Source organism: Halyomorpha halys, unplaced genomic scaffold (genome assembly GCF_000696795.3).
Source record: "Halyomorpha halys isolate HHAL.00 unplaced genomic scaffold, Hhal_1.1 Scaffold2412.1, whole genome shotgun sequence".
Taxonomy (NCBI): domain Eukaryota; kingdom Metazoa; phylum Arthropoda; class Insecta; order Hemiptera; family Pentatomidae; genus Halyomorpha; species Halyomorpha halys.
In genome coordinates this window covers 91,861-117,114 of record NW_027111574.1, presented here as the reverse complement: position 1 = coordinate 117,114, position 25,254 = coordinate 91,861, and the positions used below count along the sequence as shown (strand labels likewise).

General features: G+C 30.0%; 2 protein-coding genes across 9 annotated transcripts in view; one reads left to right on the top strand and one right to left on the bottom strand.

Moving 5' to 3' along the window:
- The window catches only part of LOC106691488 (zinc finger CCCH domain-containing protein 18), a 27,207-nt gene extending 21,696 nt beyond the window's left edge, over window positions 1-5,511 (bottom strand). For 2 of the 6 annotated variants that reach the window (XM_014437280.3, XM_014437281.3), the window contains exons 1-3: window positions 5,038-5,502; window positions 3,186-4,775; window positions 360-619 (exon numbers count right to left, since the gene is read on the bottom strand). In XM_014437280.3, coding sequence (XP_014292766.1) covers window positions 360-619; window positions 3,186-4,757 — 1,832 coding nt within the window. In that variant the 5' untranslated portion in view covers window positions 4,758-4,775; window positions 5,038-5,502. Of the gene's footprint in view, window positions 1-359; window positions 620-3,185; window positions 4,776-5,037 lie in introns of all 6 variants that reach the window. The other 4 variants (XM_014437277.3, XM_067049644.1, XM_014437279.3 and 1 more) reach the window with 4 other exon arrangements.
- Window positions 5,512-5,669: 158 nt separating this feature from the next.
- The window catches only part of LOC106691487 (uncharacterized), a 30,628-nt gene continuing 11,043 nt past the window's right edge, over window positions 5,670-25,254 (top strand). For all 3 annotated transcript variants that reach the window (XM_014437275.3, XM_024361888.2, XM_014437274.3), the window contains exons 1-10: window positions 5,670-5,807; window positions 5,951-6,208; window positions 7,963-8,088; window positions 10,651-10,762; window positions 10,837-11,025; window positions 12,917-13,096; window positions 13,189-13,361; window positions 14,683-14,793; window positions 15,521-15,582; window positions 17,784-17,843. In XM_014437275.3, coding sequence (XP_014292761.1) covers window positions 5,967-6,208; window positions 7,963-8,088; window positions 10,651-10,762; window positions 10,837-11,025; window positions 12,917-13,096; window positions 13,189-13,361; window positions 14,683-14,793; window positions 15,521-15,582; window positions 17,784-17,843 — 1,255 coding nt within the window. In that variant the 5' untranslated portion in view covers window positions 5,670-5,807; window positions 5,951-5,966. The remainder of the gene's footprint in view (window positions 5,808-5,950; window positions 6,209-7,962; window positions 8,089-10,650; window positions 10,763-10,836; window positions 11,026-12,916; window positions 13,097-13,188; window positions 13,362-14,682; window positions 14,794-15,520; window positions 15,583-17,783; window positions 17,844-25,254) is intronic.

The window sequence follows — 25,254 nt, the reverse complement described above, 5'->3', positions numbered from 1 at the left end:
ATATACATACATAACTTGTATCAGATACCAGAGCCTGAAAAAATAATTAATAATAAAATGATGCCACTTTTAAGAAAGTTAAACATTAACAGAAAAAAGTTCTTCCCACTGCAAGGATTAAGCAAAGCAATATAAAATTATAAAGGCAAAATTTTAGAAGTAGATAAAAATTAAAAGCTATTAGATGTATCATGCACATGCTCAAGAAGCTTTAGCGCAACTGCAGATTACAACACAGACAAAACATGAAATATACCTTTACTCATAAACACACATATGTACACATTTATTATTTGGTTTCACAGGTTACTAAATTAAAGTAGTAAACAAAGGGAACTGTAGATGTACTTGATATATACCTGCAGCTGGAACCCCAAGTGCACTGCCCTCGAGAAAAGAAACGGCAAACAGGTCTGGGCTCAGTCTCCTCAGGCCTAACCTCTCCTTCATCAGACAGTTCTCCTTCTTCCAACTCTTTAACTTCACCTTCTTCCGTTTCTGCATCTTTATCTTTCTTCTTTGACGGGGAATCACTTTCTTCTGCTTCAAAGTCAAGTTGTTCAGCTTCTTCGAGATTTATCCCATTTTTTTTTTCTTTTTCCTCTTTCTCTTTTTCAATCTAATCAGACATATAGTATGTATTTTCAAAAGCATATTGGGATGTAAAAAAATATAAGTCGATTGGAAAAGAATCATTATAATATGAAAGTTGTCATCAGAAAAAAAAACATAAATAAACAAAAATTATTTATGAAGACCTGAAACTCAGGTCAAAATGTCGGGATAAGTAAATAATTTTTTGTTTATGATTTTTTTTTTTTTTGCTGACTCCCCCCCCCAACCATCTTCTCCAATCAATAAATATATTTAAGTATGTTTTTATACTCTAGTAAAATAATACGGTTTAATGAAGATCCTACATATTATATTTTTCTTTATAATGGTATTTTAAAAAGTAAAATTCCTAATAAAGAATAATATAACACGAAACATGATCTTCACTATATCCTTATAGATATAAGATTATTTATATTTAAAGATATCAGATTTATTAAATTAACTTTCTATGTTTCTAATCACATCTTCATCTCTAATGTGGCAATTCAATTATTCACATCAGGGAAAGCTTTATTTTAATATAACAAAATAAATCACAAACAAAACCCAGTTTCACAACTGGTGCAGCAAGAAAAATGTGCTCTTCTTTCAGTTGTAGTTTAAAAAAAAAAAAAAAAGTCATACAACATATTTATTGAAGTTTTCATTTTAAATATTGTTAAGTAGTTTTATCATAAACTTTCAATGTCAATAAAATAAAATATCAGGTCAAAGCCTTGATCCCGTCTCAAAAATGTGATTCCTTCAGGCCTGCAAAATAACACTCCAATTTGGCTGTCAGTTTGTCTGTAGTACTGGATCCAAGTTTTATCTGTAGTCACAAACCGGCACAAAAAAATCTTGTTGGTTGTACTGAAAACGGGCCAGACTTTTTGGCTATCCACTAGTTCCACATCATCTAAGCTCTCCCGACCAAATTTAAGCTTGCTGGTCCACTTGGTAACAGTTGAATATAAAATAAATAGAAGCAGAGTACCCCAGTGTGCTCTGGAAGTCTGCATGAATTTCCTTTGCTTTCATACCTTTCTTTACAAAGTACTTAATCACTGCTCATATCTCAGTTTTTTCCATTGTCAATCAATACGCATAAAACAACAACAAAGAGTTGTCACTACCACTCATGCCACGTGTTCACTCAAAAAGTATGTGTGATTAATGCACGGAACCATGTTGCTCTAGCACTGACATCTAGTGATGATTCCGAGAACTTTTCAAACCACCCTCGTACTTATAAAACATGGGTACAAATTAGGTAATGTTATTTTTTTTTTCACTCTGAATAATGCATAAAACCCCAGTTAAGGTATACTGTTTTTTATTAGCTTATATAATAATACAAGGATTATTATTTAATTTATAAATTATTAGCTTAAATAAATTTTTAATTCACCATTTTTGTAAAACTACTGCAATGATTGTTAAATTATATACTTTACAGACCAACTCTATTTGTACAGGGGTTGCCCCATAAACAAATAAATAAATTATTAAATTACTTGGGTACAAATTTCAATTTACTAAATATCTTTGTTACAATTTTTATGTTTTATAGAGAGTTTAAATCCCTTTAGATTTCCCACTTGACAATGCCATTTTAATCATGCCGTTCAGATACAGATAGAACCTTTAAAGCAAAACATTGAAAATTTGACTTTAATACAACACTCTCCTAACCTGGGTGGTAAGGAAGGTAAAAACATTAGTACTAAGGTCCTAAGCCATAACTCATTCAATTTCCATCTTTTATTCGGGTAACTAACTAAAAATATATGTTTTACTTATCTTTATAACCAAAGATATACATAGTTTACCATAAAATATATGTTTTTTGACTTAGGCGCAAATGAAGTTTTCTTTTCTTCATAATTTTTTTTTATTATAGAGGATTTATGTTATTTTTGAAAAATTAAGAAGGGGCTTCAAGTAGAAGACCAGGATATTTTACCCATACAATACTATCCTTACCTAGATGGTAAGGAAAGCAAAGATAAAAGGAAGGTCAAGACAAAAACAGATTATTTTCTCAAAAATCAAAATTTTGACACTGTTTGGGTTATTATATAATTAAAATTTTCAATATTGACAAACTAGCAATAACTTTTTTTTATTTTTTAAGCACTATTAATAAACTAAAAATAACTGACGATGGTTAAACGAAACTGAAACTAAGAAGATTGTTACAGGTTACTGCTTCCTTTTCAGAGCCAAAGCTAATTTTTTATCCCAAATCTTAATGATCATTTTTATCACTTTCCATTCTATTTGTAAAAATTTAGAATCTATCTGTACCATTTTGTTTTTTAGTGTTCAAAGTGTAGTTCTAAGGGACATTGTTTCAGGATAAAGTTTTTTTTTTCTTACTCTTGTATTGTAGTTTATATATAGATTAATCACCATAAACATAATTTTATTTTTCTCAAGGATTGATTTATACACAATTTAACTTTTCAAGAAGCCTATAGGAAATAATCATAGATATTAAATTAAGTAAATTCTGAAACTATAGAAGTATACAAAAATAAATGATATTACACTAATTTAGATTGATGATAATTATTAATTCTTACCTTTTTTACTTCCTTTGCCTTCTGTTCCTCATCAGAACCAATACTCTCAATATCTGACACATCAGAAAGATCTTCCCCATGACTTTTTATCTCTACTTTATCAGTCTTATTACTACGTTTGGGCTCGGGACTCCTAGATTTAGGTGATGGTGAACCAATAGATGAGTCAGAAGAGATATTACTTCTACCATCCGAGTCAGAATGTCTTTTTGGACTAACACGTTTATAATTTGGATTTTTATGTTTCTCACGATTGTGTTTACTTCTAGCATTATCTTTGTGAAGACGACCTTTTTTCAGACTCCTATCTGGAGAAGACAAATTGCTTCTCTCAATTGAGCTCTTATTTCTAACATGATTTCTAATGTTATGAAAATTCCTCTCTACATCGCCAGGACTACTGTCACGACTACTTATACTCTGAGCATGGCTATCTGGACTATTATCTCTTGTATCGTACTTACTTTTCTTTGCTACTGGACTTGAACTACCAATACTACAAGGACTCGCTATTTTATTTCTATTAGGACTTCCTTTATTGCTAGTTGAATCAAGTGTTGGAGGGCTTGCTGGCCAATCCTGTGAATTTTCATTTCTGTATGAGGTAGTATGACCATCAGGACTTTTTGATTTATTACCTTTACTTTTTTTATCACGAGTATCCTGCCTGGTAGGACTAGAACTATATTTAATATCGGGGCTTTGACTACGATTACGATTCATAGCACTACTTCGATGACTATCTTTTTCATGATAAACTCTCCTAGGGCTATCACTATTCTCAGGACTGGCAAACCTAGTATTTCTGAGAGATGAATAAGTACCATTAGGACTTTGGCTAAAACTTCGCTTACCATATCTGTCAACAGACTCTCCTGTTTTACTTCCTGGATTTCTGCTATATTCTCTAGTACCAGGACTGACACTTCTATCTCTGCCACTTGAATGCCTACTTCTCCTTTCAGGGCTCTGACTATCATCTCTTTCAGTCGAGTGCCTATTATCCCTTTCTGGGCTCATACTTACATCCCTACCTCTTGCTCTATCATCGCCTTCATCAGGACTTTCACTTCTATCTCTGTATGATCCCTGACTATTACCTCTGCTAGGACTTGGACTATCATTCCTTACTCCAGAATGGCCACTACCTGGGACAGGGCTAACACTTTCTTCTCTATCACCAATTCTACTGTTACCTCTACCAGGACTATTGCTGTCATCTCTTTCAGTAAGTCTACTTCTACTATCTGCTCTCTCTGGAGTAGCAGGAGATTTAGGAGGTGGTGAATCTGGGCTTTGGGGATAGTCAGGTGTGCCCTCAGCACTACTTCCTCCACTCCTGCTACCAGAATACACAGAATGTGGCGATTCCACTCCTTGGGCTGGGGATGCAGGAGGTGAATCTAAATTTCCTCCCCCCCTGGGTGGGGATTCGGGAGGCGAGTCAATAGATTTTGCTCCACGAGAGAAATTTTCATCATCAGAAACATCACTATTTTGACGATTCTCCCAATCCCTTCTTCTACAACCATTATGGCGATCATCGCCATCTTGTGAACTGTCCGAGTCCATTTGGTCTCGGTTTGTTATCTGAAAACAGTACAATTCCAATAAAATAATCAAACAAACAAACAAACAAAAGAAAATTTTCTAAATAAAAGCACAAGATAAATTGATTAAGATGTGAAAGATTTAAAAGTTAAGGTATTGAAACAAAAGTTTTGAATGAATATAAACAAAACATTTAATACTCCCCAATATCACCAAATAATAAGTAAATGAAATGAAATTATTTTGGGGGTACGGTTGTTGTCACATAAATGTGTTTCGTATGTTTTCAACGGTTTCTTACCTTACATTCGCAGTAAAAGTTGAAAACAGATTAACACCACATTCCACATTCGGAATTTACACTTAACTTTTTTCAAACTGCCACGACTCGGCATAATGAGAACTCGCGAGTTTACTAAACAAAACTTTTACTATTGGTTTTTTAAAATACTTTTAATCACTACACAATAACAATGGAATACCGGAGTCTTCATACCTGTAAAAACTAGACAATGAAACATTATGACTTCCCTAACCCTCACTTAACACAGTATTAAAACTCACGAATCTGCACTTGGGCCGATTATAATCAAACTTCCACGATTTTCTTACCTTTTCGTACAATATGGGGAAGATTTCGAGTCGAAAATGATATCTTCAACTCGAGGAGCCCTTTACTCACAGAGTGAGAAAATGGAGACGCTCCTCGTTTATATCGGCTTCATTATTGAAACTGGTTATGACAACTAAATAGAAATAGAAATAAACAATAAGCTTCCATTATTTTTTTAAATTTTATAATTGTGATACAAAACCATATAATATCAATAAATTTAAAAATTCTGTTAATATAATTTTTTGAAATAGGAATTAAAACTGAAATTTATCAGGGTAACTAGTGCTGCCATCTGTAGAGACTGTTAATAATTTTGATCTCTTTTTTAACGCCATTTTCTCTTGTTAACTGGAGTTGTTTTTCGTGTTAAGTCTGAGCATTACTTAGAACCTAAGAAATTCGCCGGACTGAACGGATATAAGGATATTTTTTCTTCTAAACCTTACAGTATTAAGGTAATCACTTTGTTTTCGTAAGTTTTCGAGCTTTGATGTAATTGTTAGTTCGGAGGTTTTAGTGTTGATCAATAAACCCATATGCTACTGTGAATTGATTGCGGTATTATGAATTATGTTAATGTGAAAATAATTGTTTCTAGATTATTTTAGTCAGAAATGGGCGGACGAGATGGTAGAAGAGGAGGTGCTAGAGGAGGCCGGGGTGGAAGAGGTGCTGGAAGTGGTGGAGGTCGTGGAGGCAGGGATTTTGGACGTGGTGGATTCGATCGTAGAGATGGTTTTGGAAGTTTAAAAGGCAAACAACCTGGTGGACGCCTAAGAAAACCTAGTTGGAATATGGTTAATTTAGAACCATTCAAAAAAGATTTTTATGTTCCTCATCCCAACGTCTTAAATAGGTATATTTTCTTCAAATCAAATTGTTCAAATTATTGAACATATAAAAAAAGAAACCCTCATGTTTTTTTGGAAATATTTATTATGGATCTCTCTCTTTCTCTATGTTGTAGTTATGAGTACATGTATGTTCTATGTATCACTAGCCGACCCTCTCATGTTTATCACTCAAGTATTTTTTATTTCTGTACCTACATTGTAAATAGCCAAATTAAACTTCTGATTATCAACGTTTTCCTTGTTCATAGCAAAGTATTTTTTTTTTCATTACTTAAATCTTGCCTATTAGTTTTATACAATTGGGTAATCCTTGGGATGGTAACTCAACTTCAGCTTATCAATATATCTGTAGTAGGAATGTTGAAATTTATTCATTATTGAATTTTATTTTGAAATCATAATCAATCCTTAGTGACTCTAAAAAAAATCTGTTAAGTTCCTTTTACATTAAAATTTGTCTACACTACTTTTTTTTTTTTAATCTCCTAATTCCCCTACCTTAAAATTTTTCTTTGAGAAACAGTTTGGTTGGCAAACACTCAAACGAAAACACCATCTTAAAATCACTCAAAGCATTTATCGCTGTAATTTGATTTTTGAAAATGGGTTTTATCTTGAAAACGTTAAGCTTCCATAACTCTAGCATTTTCACTTAACATAAAGTTTTGATTGAATAACATATAGCTTTTATTAATTTTTCAGCTAGGTTGGAATTCGTGTTATGACAGCTTGTTAGGATTTATCGTTATTGGACAGCCATATCAGGAAAAACATAATATTAATTACACCTACCTTCTCATGATGTGTTGTTCAATATATCATTATATTTTAGTCCCTTTAAAAAATACAAGTGTTTTAAATTTGAATTACAATAAGTATTCGATATATTGGAATTTATTTGTTGTACATTACTTCTTTTCTGTTATAAAAATTGAAAAATGTATGTAGGGGCTTAACTGGAATTGTTTAGTCAAGTAATGAATACTTTTTTTTTTTTTAATCTTAAAATATTTCAGCTGGATCCACACCTTTGCCCCTAGCCATAAATTTTAAATACTTACTAATGTTTAGTTAACAAAGAAATCAACAAATGTTGGTATTTACACGCGTGCATGTTTTAGTGATGCAAAAATGTTGGATGATAGACTATATTATTTATTAGTTTCTATTTGAACTGTTTCCATTATTAAAAGAAACAAAATTAAGATAGGCAAAGTAAAAGAAAATGCGAATATCAGCAAAGTGGGTGGTAGATGATAAGGATTTATAAAAATGGAACTAACTAGATAACCTATAAACTATTTTCCTTATTGAATTTTTGTCGGAAACTTGTTAATTTAATTACCCAGACATATAATGTCTTTAAAAATGTATATTTGTGCTATGTGAAGTATAAAATACACTACTAAAATTAATTATCAAGTCTTGAAACAATATATTAATTTTTATTTCGATAATTGTGTCTTTGTTATTTCAAACTTGAAATATGTTTTTCAAACTCATTTTTAAATATTTGTTGGGTACATGAAACTTTTGCTTTTCTCTATAATTATAAAAAAAAAATATATATATGTAACACTTTAATTTTTTAATTTGTAAAATATATTTATTGTCCAGTCAGTATGGTTTTCATGGGGTTTTGTTTCTTAAACTAGATTAAGAACAAGTCACTGCTGTTTTATCCCTATCTTAAATGAGTCAAGTATGATATAACTTTATTCAATTGGGTTACTGATTATTTTCTTTGCCATTTCAGGACAGAAGATGATATTGAAAAATTCAGGGAAAGCAAATCAATTACCATTAAGGGAGACAGAATCCCACCACCAATTATGCAATTTGAGGATGTTAATTTTCCAGACTATGTTATGAATGAAGTGAAGTGAGTAAACTACTTTTAAATGTCTTCTTTTAGTATATATTATATGTAATTTAATATTTTTTTTTTTATGATTTAACCATTTTATTAAGTATTTGAAGATACTATTTTCCTCAGTTTCAAATCAGATCTGGGTCTCTTCTATCTATTTTTAATTTTTATTAATGCCAAGCTTTTTATTGCCTCATGTGATTCAGTTCCTGATCATAGTATAAGATGTCATTCATGTTAATCGTTTTATTTTTATGCCCAGTTTTTGAACTGAACTAAGGGTCGATTTTACTTTCACTTACATTTATTTGGAATATAAAGCAAGGGAAAGTATTGCGATTTGAAAAATTTCAAGTTTTTGACAGAAATACGTGTTCTGAGGTCCCCTGCGATCAAATAACCTATTATCACAAAATGGTCTGTGTACGAGCATTTTCATGTGTGCATTTGTTTTCGCATGTGTGCTACTGTTATTTCATGTGTGTTTTTGCTTGCTCATTTTTTTGTGTTTTTGTTTATCTTTGTATATGAAAATCCTAGTTCAAGAATGAAAAGTCATACAAAACAAATTACATCTTCATGGTAGGTATATGCCTGGGATGTGACAACAATTTATTTCAACAAATAACTACTGACCAGAAGTGCCACTTTATAAAATAGACTTTTTCACAATTTTCTTGGAAACAAAATTAAATGTTCTTTAATATCAGCCAGTTTTAATCCTCATTCAAATAGTATGAGGGCAATAATGACAAATTTATTTTTAAAAAATTTCTTATAAGTCCCTTTGATTTTGTTTATTTGAAAAAATAACCAATGCTCATTGTTAGCAATAATAAACAATGGGTAAATAGAAAATAATAAAGAATTTTATGGATATGTAAAAGAGAAAAAAGAAACTTCCAACTCGAACAGGAGAAGTAAAGACCGCCCTATCTTTCCCTATTTTTATATGGCTTATTAATGTTTTGTTAAGCTGTTGTATGTTGTATTCTTGCCAAGAACAAAATTTATTTTAGTTGTTCCCTCTAAGAGAAACTGATGTTCTTATTTTTCTTTTTATCTCCTTTAGTTGTCTATAGAATTCTTTATGTTTCATATATATGTCCATAATTTATTTTTGCTAACAATGATAACTGTTTGTTATTTTTTTTTTTTTCAAATGAACAAAATTAAAGATACTTTAGAGAAAGACTTATTGAAATTCGTCTTTTATGCTCCGTCAGACTATTGAAATGAGGATAAGACCTAGCTGATATTAAAGACCATTTAATTGTACGTTGATATATTGAGTTTAATCTAAATCATTAGAAAGAGCTGTTCTTCGAAAAAGTGTGACAAAACCATTAAGTGGCTCTTCTTGTTGGATGATTTTATAAAAAGAGTTGTAGTCACATCCCAGGCAAATGGGTATATACCTAGGAAATGTCTAGAGTATATACCCATTTTCAATAGCGGAATTTCAATTTTTCATTTTTGAGTTAGGCTGTTAATTCACAGATCATTTTGTAAGACTTAGTTATTTGGACTCAGTGGACCTAAAACGTGTATTTCCATTGAAACTTAGAACTTGAAATTTTGTACAGTTGCCAATATTTTCCCATGTTATATATTCTATATAGTAGTGTGTGAAATTAATAATTGAAGATTCTGTTCACTCATTAATTATGTACTTATCTCAATAAATAAATAGTTATCAATTTTATTTAATATTTATTTATTGGTTATCTGGTATGAATGTTTTCATCTCAGCTTTGGTAGGAATGATGGTTTGAACATAAATTTATAATTTGTAATCTCATGATAATCATTGCGATTAAATACTAATCTCATCAAGTTTATTAATGGCTGAATTGATATTAAGCAGCTTTCCTTATGGTCTTATTAAACCCAATCCATTGGGAAAAAAATTTCATAAAAGAACAATCACCCATTTGGAAAGGAAATTTTCAGTTTCCAGTTCCCTCAAAAGGATTAACGTCTCAAATCGCTCAAGAGTATTGGGAAATTAAAAAGATCTGTGAGAGAATATTAATATTAACAGCATGGGATTGATATTGGAACTTCATTCTTCTGTTAAGGAATTTCCTTATGCTTGTTTTATAGGGGGATGAGATTCAGGTATTGGAAACTAATAATTAAGGTTGCTTCTTGGTAAAGTATTAATTACAGTGAAAGATAGAAGTTAAGGATAGTTCAAATTATACTCCTCAGCTGTAGGAAAGAACTTTTGTTGCAACTAGTTCAAACTTATACTATTCAAAGAAGTATTTCACCTATTCTAATTTAATGGTGTGCTTAGCTGTACACATATGATTAGCAAAATATTGTTGTTAATGGAAACTAGGCCATAACAAATGCTCCCAGTAGGACAACTAGTTCATATTTGCTGTGGCTATGCCTCTTAAGTTTCTCATTAACTATACATTTAATTAATTAAACATTGGTACACTGAATCACTTTTAAATACCCAAATCTTTACATGTATGTTTTTTATTTTATCTTTACCTGTCTTTGTTGTATTTACTCATTCAGGTTTATTAAGCTCATTTTTTTTTTTTTTTTTTTTTCAAGGAAGCAAGGATATGATGAACCTACACCAATTCAGGCCCAAGGTTGGCCTATAGCATTAAGTGGGAGGGATATGGTTGGAATTGCTCAGACTGGTTCTGGTAAAACTTTAGCAGTAAGTTCAGTAAATTTTAACTTATCTTAAATATTTATTATTCAATATTAATTTTATTGTACAATTTTTTCTAGTACATTCTTCCAGCTATAGTTCATATAAACAATCAACCAAGGTTGAGACCAAGGGATGGTCCTATCGCTCTCATTTTAGCTCCTACTCGTGAGCTGGCACAGCAAATTCAACAAGTTGCCAATGACTTTGGATCGCATACTTCAGTTCGAAATACATGTATTTTTGGTGGTGCACCTAAAGGAGGGCAGGTTTGTAACAATTTAATTTTCTTGTCTTGCTATTATAATTTCATTTATTTTATTAATCATGCTACGTTTCTGGTCAACCCTTTTTCTAAGGGAAGTGAGGGCACAAGGAAAGGAACCACATTAATTTCTTTAATATACTTAATTAGATATTGTATATTTCTATCAGTTCCTTATGAGAATAGACCAACTGAAAAATGTATTATTTTTTTTTATCTAAATCAATAACTAATGTATCAATAGCAGACCCCCTGCTATGGTATGCTAGATAGAACAGTGCATACACCATTTGATTTGTCTAATTAATTTTCAGATCTAAAAAAACTTAAGGTTTACTACGAATATTTATAGGAAGCATATTTGAATTTAAGAGAGAACTTAATTATAAAATACTGGTATAATTATAGTGGTTATAATTAATTTAGAGAATATGAGAATAATGGAGATATTTGACTAACTGTATTAAGTTCTTTTTTACCGCTCAGAATTACAGTGTAGTATTAGTTATGACTTATTTGGGGTGCTAGATAGCGTACGTCTGGTTGTGGTCTTTGATTCTTCCAACCGTAGAAACATTGCCACAGCAATGTCTTCAACTGCTCTGCCTGATGTCATTTTTTTGCCTATCTTCAATATCAGTTTAGTTCAGCTGGTTCTCTACTTCTGATCTGTAATCTTGAACTTCCTACCTATGAAGTCAAGCTATTCCTGGAAACCTACCCTACCTATGACTGTTATCGATTCCTCCTCATTTCCTTAGTTTCATTTCTCTTTTTCTGCATCTAAAACATATTAATTATCCCTCTACCATTTTGAATCTCCTTTCAGTTTTGTGATTTGATTTAATGTTCTTTGGAGGAAGTAGCTTGGAACTTTACTCTGGGAAAATATAGCCTTTGTTGTTGAGGGTGCTTTGAACTTTAATGGCCTTTAGTGGATTTTTGTTGCCTGACTACTACGCTGCCCGGTTCCACCAGACTGTCTTAACATATAGATGTTGACGTACATTTACCACTTCTACCTGCTCTTGGCAGCAGTGACATTGGCTATACAAAATAGTTGTCAAATCACTTACTATTTCCCAGGATGACTGGTACCTACTGTACTTGTGCAATTATCCCCTTTTATAATTAATTGAGGCTTACAATTAAAACATTTAACTGCGCCTTTCAAAAAGGCTGAAAGGGGAAAAAAACAAATACAAATGGCCATAAGAATAAATTATACATCTTTTTTTTCTTTGGGTATAATTTATCAAATTTTATAGTTTAATTTGTTTATGTAGGTAGGAAATTAGTAATTGGAAGATTATTGATTGACCGTGTGTGAAGATGAAAGGAATATGGTCCGGGTGCGGTCAAGAAAAACTCAAATAGTAGAAATATACTAATTTAATGAGCCAACGTTTCGCCCCACGTTGCAGGGCTTCTTCAGGGCTAAAAAAGATACAAACACATAGTTACAAAAGGAAAACAAAACAAGTATTGATGTGGTCTGCTACTTGGCCGAAAGAAGTTCGTAATTTAGCTGAAGAATTTCTTCACAATTATATCCAGCTAAATATTGGATCATTAGAGTTGTCGGCTAATCACAATATCCAACAATATGTTGATATCTGTGATGAATATGAAAAGCCTGACAAGTGAGTATTATAATGCTACTTCAATCCGATTGTAATTGATTGATGTTCATATTTTTGTTTTCCTTTTGTAACTATGTGTTTGTATCTTTTTTAGCCCTGAAGAAGCCCTGCAACGTGGGGCGAAACGTTGGCTCATTAAATTAGTATATTTCTACTATTTGAGTTTTTCTTGACCGCACCCGGACCATATTCCTTTCATCGAAATTAGTAATTCTTTGATTCATGTTCATAATTTTTATTTTCCTTTTTAAGGCTAGAGACTTGGAAAGAGGTGTTGAAATTGTCATTGCGACTCCTGGAAGGCTTATAGATTTTCTTGAAAAAAACACAACAAATTTAAAAAGATGTACATATTTAGTATTAGACGAAGCTGATAGAATGTTGGACATGGGTTTTGAACCTCAAATTAGGAAAATAATAGAACAAATACGTGTAAGTATATTTATTTAATCAATACTTTATGTTTTAATTAATTTTTATTGGATTGAATTTCTAATCTAGTAATTTGAATTTCTGTTTGATAGCCTGATCGACAAGTATTGATGTGGTCTGCTACTTGGCCGAAAGAAGTTCGTAATTTAGCTGAAGAATTTCTTCACAATTATATCCAGCTAAATATTGGATCATTAGAGTTGTCGGCTAATCACAATATCCAACAATATGTTGATATCTGTGATGAATATGAAAAGCCTGACAAGTGAGTATTATAATGCTACTTCAATCCGATTGTAATTGATTGATGTTCATATTAACTAGGGATATTTTTTATTTATTGTTGTTCGAATTTTAGGGGAAAAAGCTACATGGTTATCGTACAAATTATATTTATTATTCTTTTGCCCATTGGATTTTGTGTTAATCCTTTTTATAAAAACAAGTATTTTTTTCATTTCGGAAGTCCACTTTTATTAGAGAAAACACATGCACGCCAATAAACTAATTTAATTTATCACTGACAGATGGTAAAGTATACAGAACTGATTTGTTTCCATGACACAAAAATTATATGACGTTGTTGAGTGGTTTAAGTATGAGAACTCGTGCAATTGGCGAAGTCATTCATATTATTTCTGTCAACACCTTGACTGTGGAAGCTTCCTGGTAAAACCACCTAAAAACCCAATTTTTAAGTTATTCTATTTCTTTTAATTTAAATAAGCATATTATTATGTATGAAATGTAATATTTATCCAAATAAAGTTTGAATACCGGTATTTTAACCATGGTGAATATTGTCGTCACCGGCATATGCCACTAAGTCTATGTATGCTATCAGCTGTTTCATGGATGTTTCGTGTTTTTTTTTTTTACTGAATTACTGAATAAAGATTCTAGAAAGTCATATGTTGTCAAATTTTGTATAAAACATTTAGACAACGTGAAATAATCCAAAAAAAATATATTTTTTAAATATCCAAAAACCTTTTAAAAAATGCTATTAGAAGTGTATTAGAAATATAAAAATACATAAGTAAATAAATGTACATACTTCCAAAAATAAATTTGATTATTAAAAAAAAATTTAAGAAGCAAAAATAAAAATCCTTAAAGGTGGCAGAGCCCAGAACGATCATAGGAAACAAGGACAGCACTAAACATAGTTTCGGACAATTCTAGCTGAAAGGGAGGGAGATGCTAGAGCCCTTCCCACCACTTCCTCTCTTGATGGTAGCTTATAGTCATATGTGCTAGCAGCTAGCTGTATTAATTCCTAAATCAGTTTTATTGCTGTTTTCTGGCGACAAGTGGGTCTGTCAGGATCTAACATTATTTGTTCATTTTTTATAGAGAAAAAAAAGATAAAATTATTATCCATTCAATATATTATGTATTTATTATTCTACTTATTTATTTATTTAATAGAAATGGTGTACAGATAAAAAGATAAAGCAGTTCAAAAAACTATAATGTAACATAAATAAATATTGCTTTGTGTCCCACATGATCTGCCTCACGCTTGAGGTAAGGATCCGTTTATTATTTTTATTTATTTATGATTATTATTTTTTTTTTTTCAGGCTTTGTGATCTCTTGACTGATATATGCAGAGAATCAGAATCAAAAACTATCATTTTCACTGAAACAAAAAGAAGTGTAGATGAAATAGTTAGGACAATAAATCGTAGGGGGTATGTTTCTGTTTAGAAATGTTTTTATTTATTTAAATATTTTGAATATCATTGCTTAATCTGTATTTTTGTAACTCTGGAAAAAAAAAACTATACCATTTTAAAAAATAAAAATTAATGATTAATTCTAGAGGTATCTAAATAATTCTAGTTGAATTATTTTATAAAAAATTATATAAATATCATATAAAACTGATCGAGATAAGCTGTAATTAGAATGATGGTTTGATTTTTTATAGTATTTAATCTAATTCTTTGCCTTTTCAAAATATCTCGATATGCTTAATTTAATTTAAAATTTTTTGCTTGGTTTAGTTCACAGATTAATTGTATATTTAATATTTGAGTAATACATACATCCATTTGTATGAAATTAATTAAAATGGTATTAAATTAAACATTTAATAGGTACTACTTACCTGCGAATTAAATAAGTTTTAAAACTAAAAGGTTACTATGTTTAAATTTAAAGTTTTGTAAATTGTGTCATCTTGTATAGATGTTACACTATTTTATAATATTTTTGTGTGATTGAGCATGTATACTTGGAATTGGAGATAAATTATTGGAATTGAGGGATTTTATTCCCCAACATCTTGATTTTTTCTCTTTGGCATTCCTTCTCAAATCTTCTGTTATTATTTTTTCAAACTTATTACACTTTTTTTTATTTATCTAAAAATTTATGAGCCTATTTTCACATTGTTAATTAGTATTTTTTTTTTAGCTGGAAGGCCAGTGGAATCCACGGTGACAAATCACAACAGGACCGTGATATGGTTTTAAATGGTAAATGACTATATTTTTTTTAGTTTCTTATGTAATATATTTTCATTAATTGTTTGAGAGTGGTTGGTTAACTATAATGTAAACACAAATTCTTTTCATCCTATACTCCAAACATATTTTATTACCTCTCTGAAGTTTCAGCTCTTTGGCCATTATCAAGGAGACAACCTAAAATTTTCATATTATTAACATATAATTCAACTTGCACATAACACAGTGCTCCACCCATCGGAAGGCCAAACATTTGGCAAAATACTTCACCAAAAATTTATATATCCTTAAAAGATACTATTTTTGCAGCAAATTTTTATTCTTGCCAAAAATATTTTTCTTATTCTTTATTATACTAAGTTGTTTATATTTCCTCACATTTTTCTTCTATAATTTTATTTACCAATTGAGCAAAATGATAATAGAAAATGGGGTCATGGAAAGTATTATGGTTGTAATTATATAAAAGGTTTATTAGGGAGGATAAAAAAAATCATTAAAAGATTATGCGGTAGAAGAAGTTTCATTGGGTTTCTGACCAAGTAATAAAATAAAAGACCCAATAGATAGATAAAGTTAATGTCAGTCTGGATTGGTTTATTAAATTCCATACATTAATTGTCAAGCAATGTATACAGGTGAAACAAAGCAATATATTATAAAAAAGAATATAGCACTATAGTAACCAGTATGAACAGCATCAGTGTAACATGTTTTTCAAAATAAACTAAGTTTAATTTTGAGAATGGAAAAGAAAATATAAATTTTTGGATTTATTCAAATATATATATATAAAATGATGGGTTTTAATTAATGTTGATTTAAAAGTAAAAAAAAAATAAATAAGTATTTATTAAATTGATTAAAAATAAATGATAAAATAAACTAAGGACTGTAAGGTGATTCTTCTTTACTTGCGCTGTGTGTGTTATAAAAGTAATATTTGTGCATTAAAAGTATATCTATTTGTAAGTAATGAGTAAATAGCTATTTTATACAAATTTTAAAGGAAACTGTTATGATATCAATTTGATAAATATTTTTTAAGATCGCTGATTGACCATATATAATAATAAAAGGAAGATAGTCCGGGTGTGGTGAGAAAATAAAAACTCAAATAGTAATGCTACTTATCTGTGAGCCAACACTTAGTCTCACGTTGCAGGGCTTCATCGGGGCTAAAAAAGATACAAACTCTTAAATGGGGTAAAAATAAATGAACAATGTCAATTAAGAATTAAAAAAAAAAAAATTGTAAAGTGAAGCTTAAAATTAGATAAGAATAACAAAAGGTTTTAGACAATTAAAGAAAATGAAAATAACAAAGAATCATAAAAATACAGGCATGCAAGAGATGGGAATATGAGTAAAATCAAACTTTATTTTCCATCTCTTTTTTACCTGTTATTTTCGTTTTCTTTTAATTGTCTAAAACCTTTTGTTATTCTTATTTAATTTTAAGCTTCACTGAACAAGTTTTTTTTTTTTTTTTTTAATTCTTAATTGACATTGTTCATTTATTTTTATGATAAATATTTTTGTTTTAAAGATTGTTGGCGTGGTCAATTAGCATGAATTGTAATAAACTATTTTAGTGAATGTGACAAATCAATTATAAAATATGGTAGAAGAAATATTAGTGTGCCATGTGTTAGTTGAATTGTATGTTCTTAATATGCAAATTGTAGGTTGTCTCCTCGATAATGGTCTTAGGGCTTAAATGGAGAGAATATTGGGAGTATAAGATCCAAAGAATGTGTGTTTTTATTATATTTTTAATAGTAATAGTTGGATAAGTGTTGATGATCTATAAGCAGCTAAGATGTTGGGATTTAAGGGTAGAAAGGAGCCAACTCAAGAATATTATTTTACAAATAAAATAATTTTATAGCTAATTTTAGAATGAGGCATTTGATTGGAATTGTTCAAAAATAGCAGTCAAATTGTTCATAATTAGTCTTATATCATAATCAATACAGCTCAATAAATTAAAATAAGAAGTACTTAAAACTTTTATTAATTTGACAGTTTTTTTTATGGAGTTAGTGTAAATGAATAAAAAGTACTAAATTTGTAGGTCTCTTAAACATGAGGAATTGACAATCTTGCTTCACATACTTATATATTTTTTTTTTTTGCTCCCACAATGATTAGTGGTAACATTTTATTTTGTTGAATTTTTCCCTTTATTACCATGTTTGTTTTTACAGATTTTCGCACTGGCAGAGTTAACATCCTCGTAGCAACAGATGTTGCTGCCCGAGGTTTGGGTAAGTATGGAACTGATGTATAACAATATGAAATTGTTGGAAAAAATACTTAAAGTTGAGAGGGGGGACACACTATAGAGGCTATACCATGTTTGAAGAACGACAAACAGGAAAACCTTATTAATTCTGAGAGAACTTCTTCATATAAGCTCACAGCATGATGTAATTTCATTTTTCTTTCACATTGGTAAATTATGCAATGATTTCTTTCCTCCATAAATATCAAATAGGGTTTTCTCAGTGATATGATTACTGATGCTTTTGCTACCTGATATATCTTCATTGGTTATGAACATTAAAGGAATTTTATTTTTTTCAGGGATATATGTATTTGAATGAGTTTAGATTTGTCCTTTAAAAAAAAAAAAAAAAAAGTTTTTTTAGAGAATCCATTCACAGTTATTTGTTTTTTTATCAGCTTTAAAATTTAAAATGTCCTTTTCTGTTGTAACTTATTGTTTGATGACTCCACACGATTAGTTTCATTGACATGGTAGTAAATTAAAACAACTCAATTAATTTTCTTATCAATTATCCTTTGGTGTTATGTTAGAGTTACATTAAATTAACCATGAAAATTATCTAAATAATTCCTAATTTATAGCTCGCTTAGTTTAAAACTTTTAAGTAAACGATTAATTTTTGTGCAATTAACCAAAGAATATATTTTTTAATAAAAAAACAAAAAAAAAATTTTTTTAGAATAGTAGCCTATATTCAAATACAGTGGACCCATGATATAACGTGATTCATTGTAAATAGAAGTTACCATGCTCCAGTGAAGATAGTAAATTACTATAATTTGAAATTAAAAGTTTAATAAGAAATGAAATTTAAAATAAAATAAAAACAAAGGACTTTATGTTGTTTCAAACCCTTTCGTTTTGCCTTCATGTGGTTGTCAATGTAATAGAAGTAACTTTCATTTCAAGAGGCTCAATGGACACTAATTCGAACCAATAAGAAAGTTTTTGCAATATGCTTGTTACTGGTAGGGGTTTAATGTCCATTATCTGTTGGTTTTATTGATACTATAGCATTTGTTACGTCATCATCAGAAAGGTTTATTGCTAATTGTATACGTTCAATTCTTTTGAGTTGATCTCAGTCTATTCACTCAAAGACTGCTGCAAGTTTGGATTTGATATCTTGTATTGGGTATGTATTTCATAATATGTTTGCCTATAAAGATCTTCATATAAATATTAGGTTTTGTTTATCCTTTTTCAATGATATTTTTCATTTATTTCTAATTTTGAGATCAGTCTTATCAAACTTTTTCTGGTTGACTAAAAAAAAAATTTTTTAAATTATTTGTGAATTCTGATTAGAAGGCCATAAATAAAATAGGTTTGTTGAATTCTGTCTTAGTGTTTTAATTAATGAAAATGTTGTTGTGTTCTTTGTGTATAACTAACATTAGATCTCCCTACTCCTGCCCACTTGCTTTAAATTGGATAGTAGGTACATTTTTACTTTCACTCACCTATATATGAAATATAGAGTAAAATATTGTGATTATATAAATTTCTAATCTGAATTTTAAACTGAAATACAAGATCTGTTGAGTCTAAATAACCAAATCTCGCAAAATGATCTGTGTGTATGGGGTTAGTCTAGGTCAAAAATAAAAGATTGTACCATTCTAAAATAGCATATTTAAGATTAATATTTATCTGGGTTGTTACAGACACTTTTTCCCTGAAGTTGACTATCAGATACCACCTTATATCTTAGATTTTGCACATTTTTCCATTATCTCAAAAAAAGGCTCAAACAATTTTTATTGAAGGGTCAGCTAGCTCTACTCTTCATTGAAATAGTCTGACCAGGCTTAAATTATGAATTTTTACAATTAAAATCACCTTTTCATTATGTAGAAACAAATAACTTATATTTTAACTTAGATTAATCAGATTCAGACCAGTACTTTATCTGAATCTGCGTTATAATGAGGGCCCATTGTATTTAATATTTTATTATAATAAAGTGTAAAATAGTATAAAACCCTGAGAATTTGATGTGATGGTTATATAATTTCAGGTATACATTCATCCTGTATTAAGAGATGATGATGTACCATCATGTTTCATTTATTCTACAGTAATGTGCTAAAGGGTGATCCAATATTTTGATTGCATATTTTAAACCAAATTTTGGATAATTTAAAATTTTCAAAACCCAACACTCAACCCCAATTTGTTTGAATTCCCAATTTCTTTATTCATTGTATAAATTTCAACTGTTTTAATATTCAGGATGAATTACTCTACTTTTTCTTTAATTAAGGATTCAAGCATCTATAATGAAATATTGAGCTATATTTCTTTAATCAAATTCATGGTTAAAGAAATTCATTAGAATAGTTCAATTTTCCACTTCTTTCTTTATCTACCAACTGATATAACTATTTCTTCTTTGTGATATGATATGAAAGTTTTATTTCCTAGTCAGGTAGATGACATTTCTCTTTTTATATAGGAAGGCAATTATTATTGGTGAATAAATGAAAAACTACTGTTTATAAAATAGCCTGGAAGTAAATTGATATTTTTTTTTTTTTTTAGAAAAACTTTCTTAGTGCCATAATGTCATTTCTAATATTTCTTTATTTTTAGTAATTAATTTTCTGAAAGTTATTGAGCTGCATGAATATGAACGATTTGTTAACTAACATGAATTTCAACTCACCGAGTTGGATCATTCATAAAATATAACCAAATACATAATATAATCAGATCCAATTATGTATTATAAAGCATATATAATTTGCGTTGAGCTCAAGGTCTTAAGTTATGTCCACATAATACTGCTGGCAAACATAAAGCTGGTGGTGATGTGAATGTATCAGTGTTCATTGGCAAGGATTAGTATGCTATACTAGGTCATTAATCCCCATCAGAGAAAGGTTTGATTGTGGATGGTGGAGGTTTTATAAGGTAATCTGAGTCTGTTATATTCCTACGTTACTGTTCTCCTCTCAATATTGTACTTCTATATAAAAATTTGACAATTGAATGGATAATGAACAAGGGACAACTGATCCCTAAACAAAAGCCAGTTAAAAAAAAAATGGGAACTTTGTATGGATAGCAGCAGGCTCCATTCAATGGAATGATCAGAAAATAAAATTGTTATTTGTCGCTGCTTAGAAGAGGGGGTGAGCAGTATTTTCTGTTGCAGATTGTGGATGATCTTTTACAGTAATAGAATTCCTTCTAACCTTAAATATTTCAAATATTGGAATTGAAAAAGTAGTTGATTGATATGTTTAGTTATAAATAATTGTAGTTCTTATTTTTAACTAGAATTGATGGGTTGCTGGTGAAAATTCCACTAGCCAGAAAATCATAATTTTGGGATAAAGAAAAAAACAATACATTTTTTTCCCCTAAGTACCCTGTAAAACTCACATTTAGGAATGCTATCAGAACTGATTGAGTGATACCAATTATATCCTCCTGCTGTGAGGGAAAATGTATTGGGGTTTTTTGTAAAAATTAATAAACAGAAACACTAATCGAATGCTTAATGATATAGTTGTCTATCATGTCTTTGCTATTGTCAAGTTGAAAAGTAAGTTACAACTTGCATTAGTGAAACATTTATTTATTAAGGAAAGAGTGAAGAAAAATGTGAAATACAGCAAACAATTTCATCTTGTCTAGAGCAAGCTTAACTTATTAAAACCAGATCATATGTCAGAGTGTGGAGTGCTCTTAATGCATTGTAACAGCATTGGGACATTTCTTTTATTTTCCAAGAACACTAGCATAAGCACCACCAAGAGGCATTATTGCTATGAACATTGCAGACTTATGGGAATTGTACAGAATAACTGCATTTTCAAAGGCTTAAAAATATGTCCTATGGTAGTTTGACAAAATTGATAGTGTGATTGTGAGAGTAATACTCCACACTATATGATGTCCCTAATTCATTTTTTGTTTAGTTTTTTCTTGTTGGTTTTTTCTTGCTAGTAACTCAATTTTATTCAAAGTTAATTTTTTTTTTTGTTTTTTCATAATTAAACTTTGCTCATATGTTAGGTTGAAGGTCGCTGATGAATGATCTGATTATTTCAGAATTTGTTCTGTTATTTATTATTTTGTAATTGTTAATTATTTTATTTTTGGTAGATTATTTTTTTTTTTTATTTGGTTTGATAGTCTTATTTACTCTCTGTATGCTAAAGGGCAAATTACCTAGCACCAAACTATTCTGCTCTGAGTGGGAGAAGTAAACTTTGTTATACCCAATATATACTTAAGAAGAAGTATAACCTGTCTTTAAAGTTGCAAAGATACTGTATTATGGTCTGACTACCATCACAATAATAACGGAGCATTTCATTGTCCGAAATGTTTAATTGAGTAAAGTTAGCATCAGTTTTGTGATTTTGGTGAAATTTGTATTTTAATTATTTTTGTTCAAAGATTTATTTTTTCTAAATTGTCTATAAATGAATAAGGTTAGGTGTCTTATAATATGTTTATCACTCAAGAAGGTTATAATGGTTTACATATAATACTGGTTGGTAATACTTCCGTTATCTTCCATCAATTATCTGTTTATACATCAGCTATCTTAAGGTCCCGCCTTACCTTTCAATACAATATCCTAAAGGTAGAATGAAAATAATGAATTTTGTAGTGTGAGCACTAATCATCCTATGAAAAAAGTTGGAAGTTTGGCAGTTTAATCCATCTGACTAGCCCTCTTACGAGGGACAGACCCCCCTCTGCTTTCCTTTAGCCTTGTAGGTATTAGTATCTGGCATGTACAGCTGTACTGAAGTTCAGGTTATAGCCCTGTCAATAAAGATAAAACATTAAGGGAAGGATGAATTTTTCTACATTAGCCATGGATGATTTCATACATGATGTTACCTTAATGAAAACTTTTATTTATGCTAAAGTGGCCATTCTCCACTCCTAGGATTATCCCCCACCTCCCTCTCCACAGGCCTTTACGATATCACTCTTAAGTTCACAAATAGTAGTCCTGGGGAGTTAAACTTTTTTTTTTATTGCTTCTAATTGAGTTTTCTATACTTAAGGAGATATAAAATTACTAACTTGTAAATATGTTTTTTTTAAGACGAATGAAAATTTTAGTTTTCTAATTTGTTGTTTCAAATCATTGCAATTCACAGAATCGTTCCGAATAAAACTTGTAAAGCACATTTTAAGCTTTAAAATGGTGTGACCTGTTTATATAGGAAATCAAACAGATAGGGAGGGCCAAGGGGTTCTCAAAGTCAGCACATGTACAACACTCCACCATTGCTGCCACACATATGTATGTATATATATATGTTTTTTTCTGAACTTTGATGCAATTTTTGGTTTGGAGAGATAGTTTCTACTTCATGCATACTGGTTAGGGCCTTCGATTATCCAATACCTGTAATTGTCAGCAATTCTATAGTCAGTGGGTACTATTAGGAAAATCAACATCTGATTCAGGGTCTATCTTGTATGTAAAGTTCATCTTTCCCTTATTTGTTGTGACTAAAAACCTTTATTGTCTGGGTTATTAGTTAATGCTGTCTTGTAGTTAAAAATGTTTGTGGTACTTTCGAGAATGGCTGTTATAGAACACTGTTCCCAGCAGTGTATCGTAGAGCTTGGTGAATCTTACTCACGGCACCAAAATCGTACCAATGCAGGGTGGGCTACTGTAATGGTCTTAGATGAAAGGAGAATCATCCTGTTCAATTTGACACTTGTACAAAAGTGTAGAGGAGAGCAGGATGGTGGTGGCATGCTCAAATTACACATTGAGTTATACAACTAGAAAATTTAGGTGTTCTTTTTTTTTTTTTTTTTTCTTGTCAGTCTTGCTACTAGTATATTACAAATATTATGCTTTTATAATGTATTCTATTGTTTATGTAAATAGTGGAAATTCTTGCTTTCTTTGTTTTACCTTAAAAATATAACTCAATAGTATACCACCAATTAATTTATTTTTCATTTGTTATGTGCTATTTTTCATCTTTGCTGGATCCATGCTTGTATAATTAGTACATTAAATTAGTTTTCCTCAAGTTAAGTCATAGGGGAATAATCCTAACAGACTTTTTTAAAAATGATGGAATGTTTCCGAACATGTAATTATAAAAATAAAGAGACTTTTAAAACCATCTAAAATTCAAAATTGTATTGTATTGCTTAAAGATATGCTGATTTAATTATATCTTTGTATGTATATAAGATTCGAAACAAAGCCTTATCTCTCATCTTACAGGCGAGTAAATATACCATTACATTACAGAAAGATGGAATATGTTGTGAAATTTTTTTTCAGCATACATTCAAAATAAAATTTATTTAAGGAATGCTGTGACAATTGTTTTTTTTATGGGTATTACAGTGTTTTTTTTTTAATGTAAAACCATATTAATACATTATTTTAAAGAAATTAAAGAGGTTTTCCTGTGATTAAACTTTGAGTCAATGATTATAATATATTTTTTAATCTTCCTATAAATAAAAAATAGCAGCAGTTGACTTCTTCGTGCTCAGTTTCTTCTGTCAGTACTTTCTGGTAAATTTTAGGAATGATTGGTTGCTGTGAGCTAAGTGAATTAGCCACAAGAAGGTAAGATAGCTGTGGGAGGGAATGTATAGTCTCTATATGTGTTGAGACAAGGAGGTTGACAACAATAAGAGGAAAAATGATGCCCAACCCGTGTCCTTTCTTCAGCCCATTCTCTTGGTATCATGAGCCTTATTGGGAGCTAATGTGCTGGCTTTTTGGTTTCCAAATGGATCATGGAAATTTTATTATGTCATTATTCAAATTATTTATGAATATATAACATTTATAGATGTTTTTAGTTTTATTTTTCACACTGAAAACATTTTGTACAAAAAAAAAAATTTTTTTAAATTTTTCTTGGTCCTAATTAAGTTTCAGTTGGCAACTCACTGACTGATTTTGTCTGCAATAATTAAAATAGTTTGTAGATTCTAAATTGTATTTAGTTTTTAACTTGATTATCATTATCTGATACTGAATGTGAAGTTGCTAAATGCAGTCACATTGTTTAAATTAATTTGTATTATTTATTTATTTATGCTTTATACATTTGATTTGTTTCCAGACTAATATCCTTTTTATTGGTTATAATTAGTGGCTTGTTCTCATTATTAATTGAAATCAAGTAGTTGAAATGTTCAGTAAAAATTATTAACAAGTCAAATGTTTAAAGCTTTATCTGCAGCCTAATGGATTGTAGAAGTTACGTCTAATGTGTTTTACCCTGGGTTTATCACCATCTTGATAGTAAGTATTACACCTAATTGTCTACCTGGAATGTTATAAGAGAACATATTTTTCCCATGATGATATATGAGGTACCAGGAGGAAATTAGAAAAAAAAAACATATCTTTTAAATTGCTC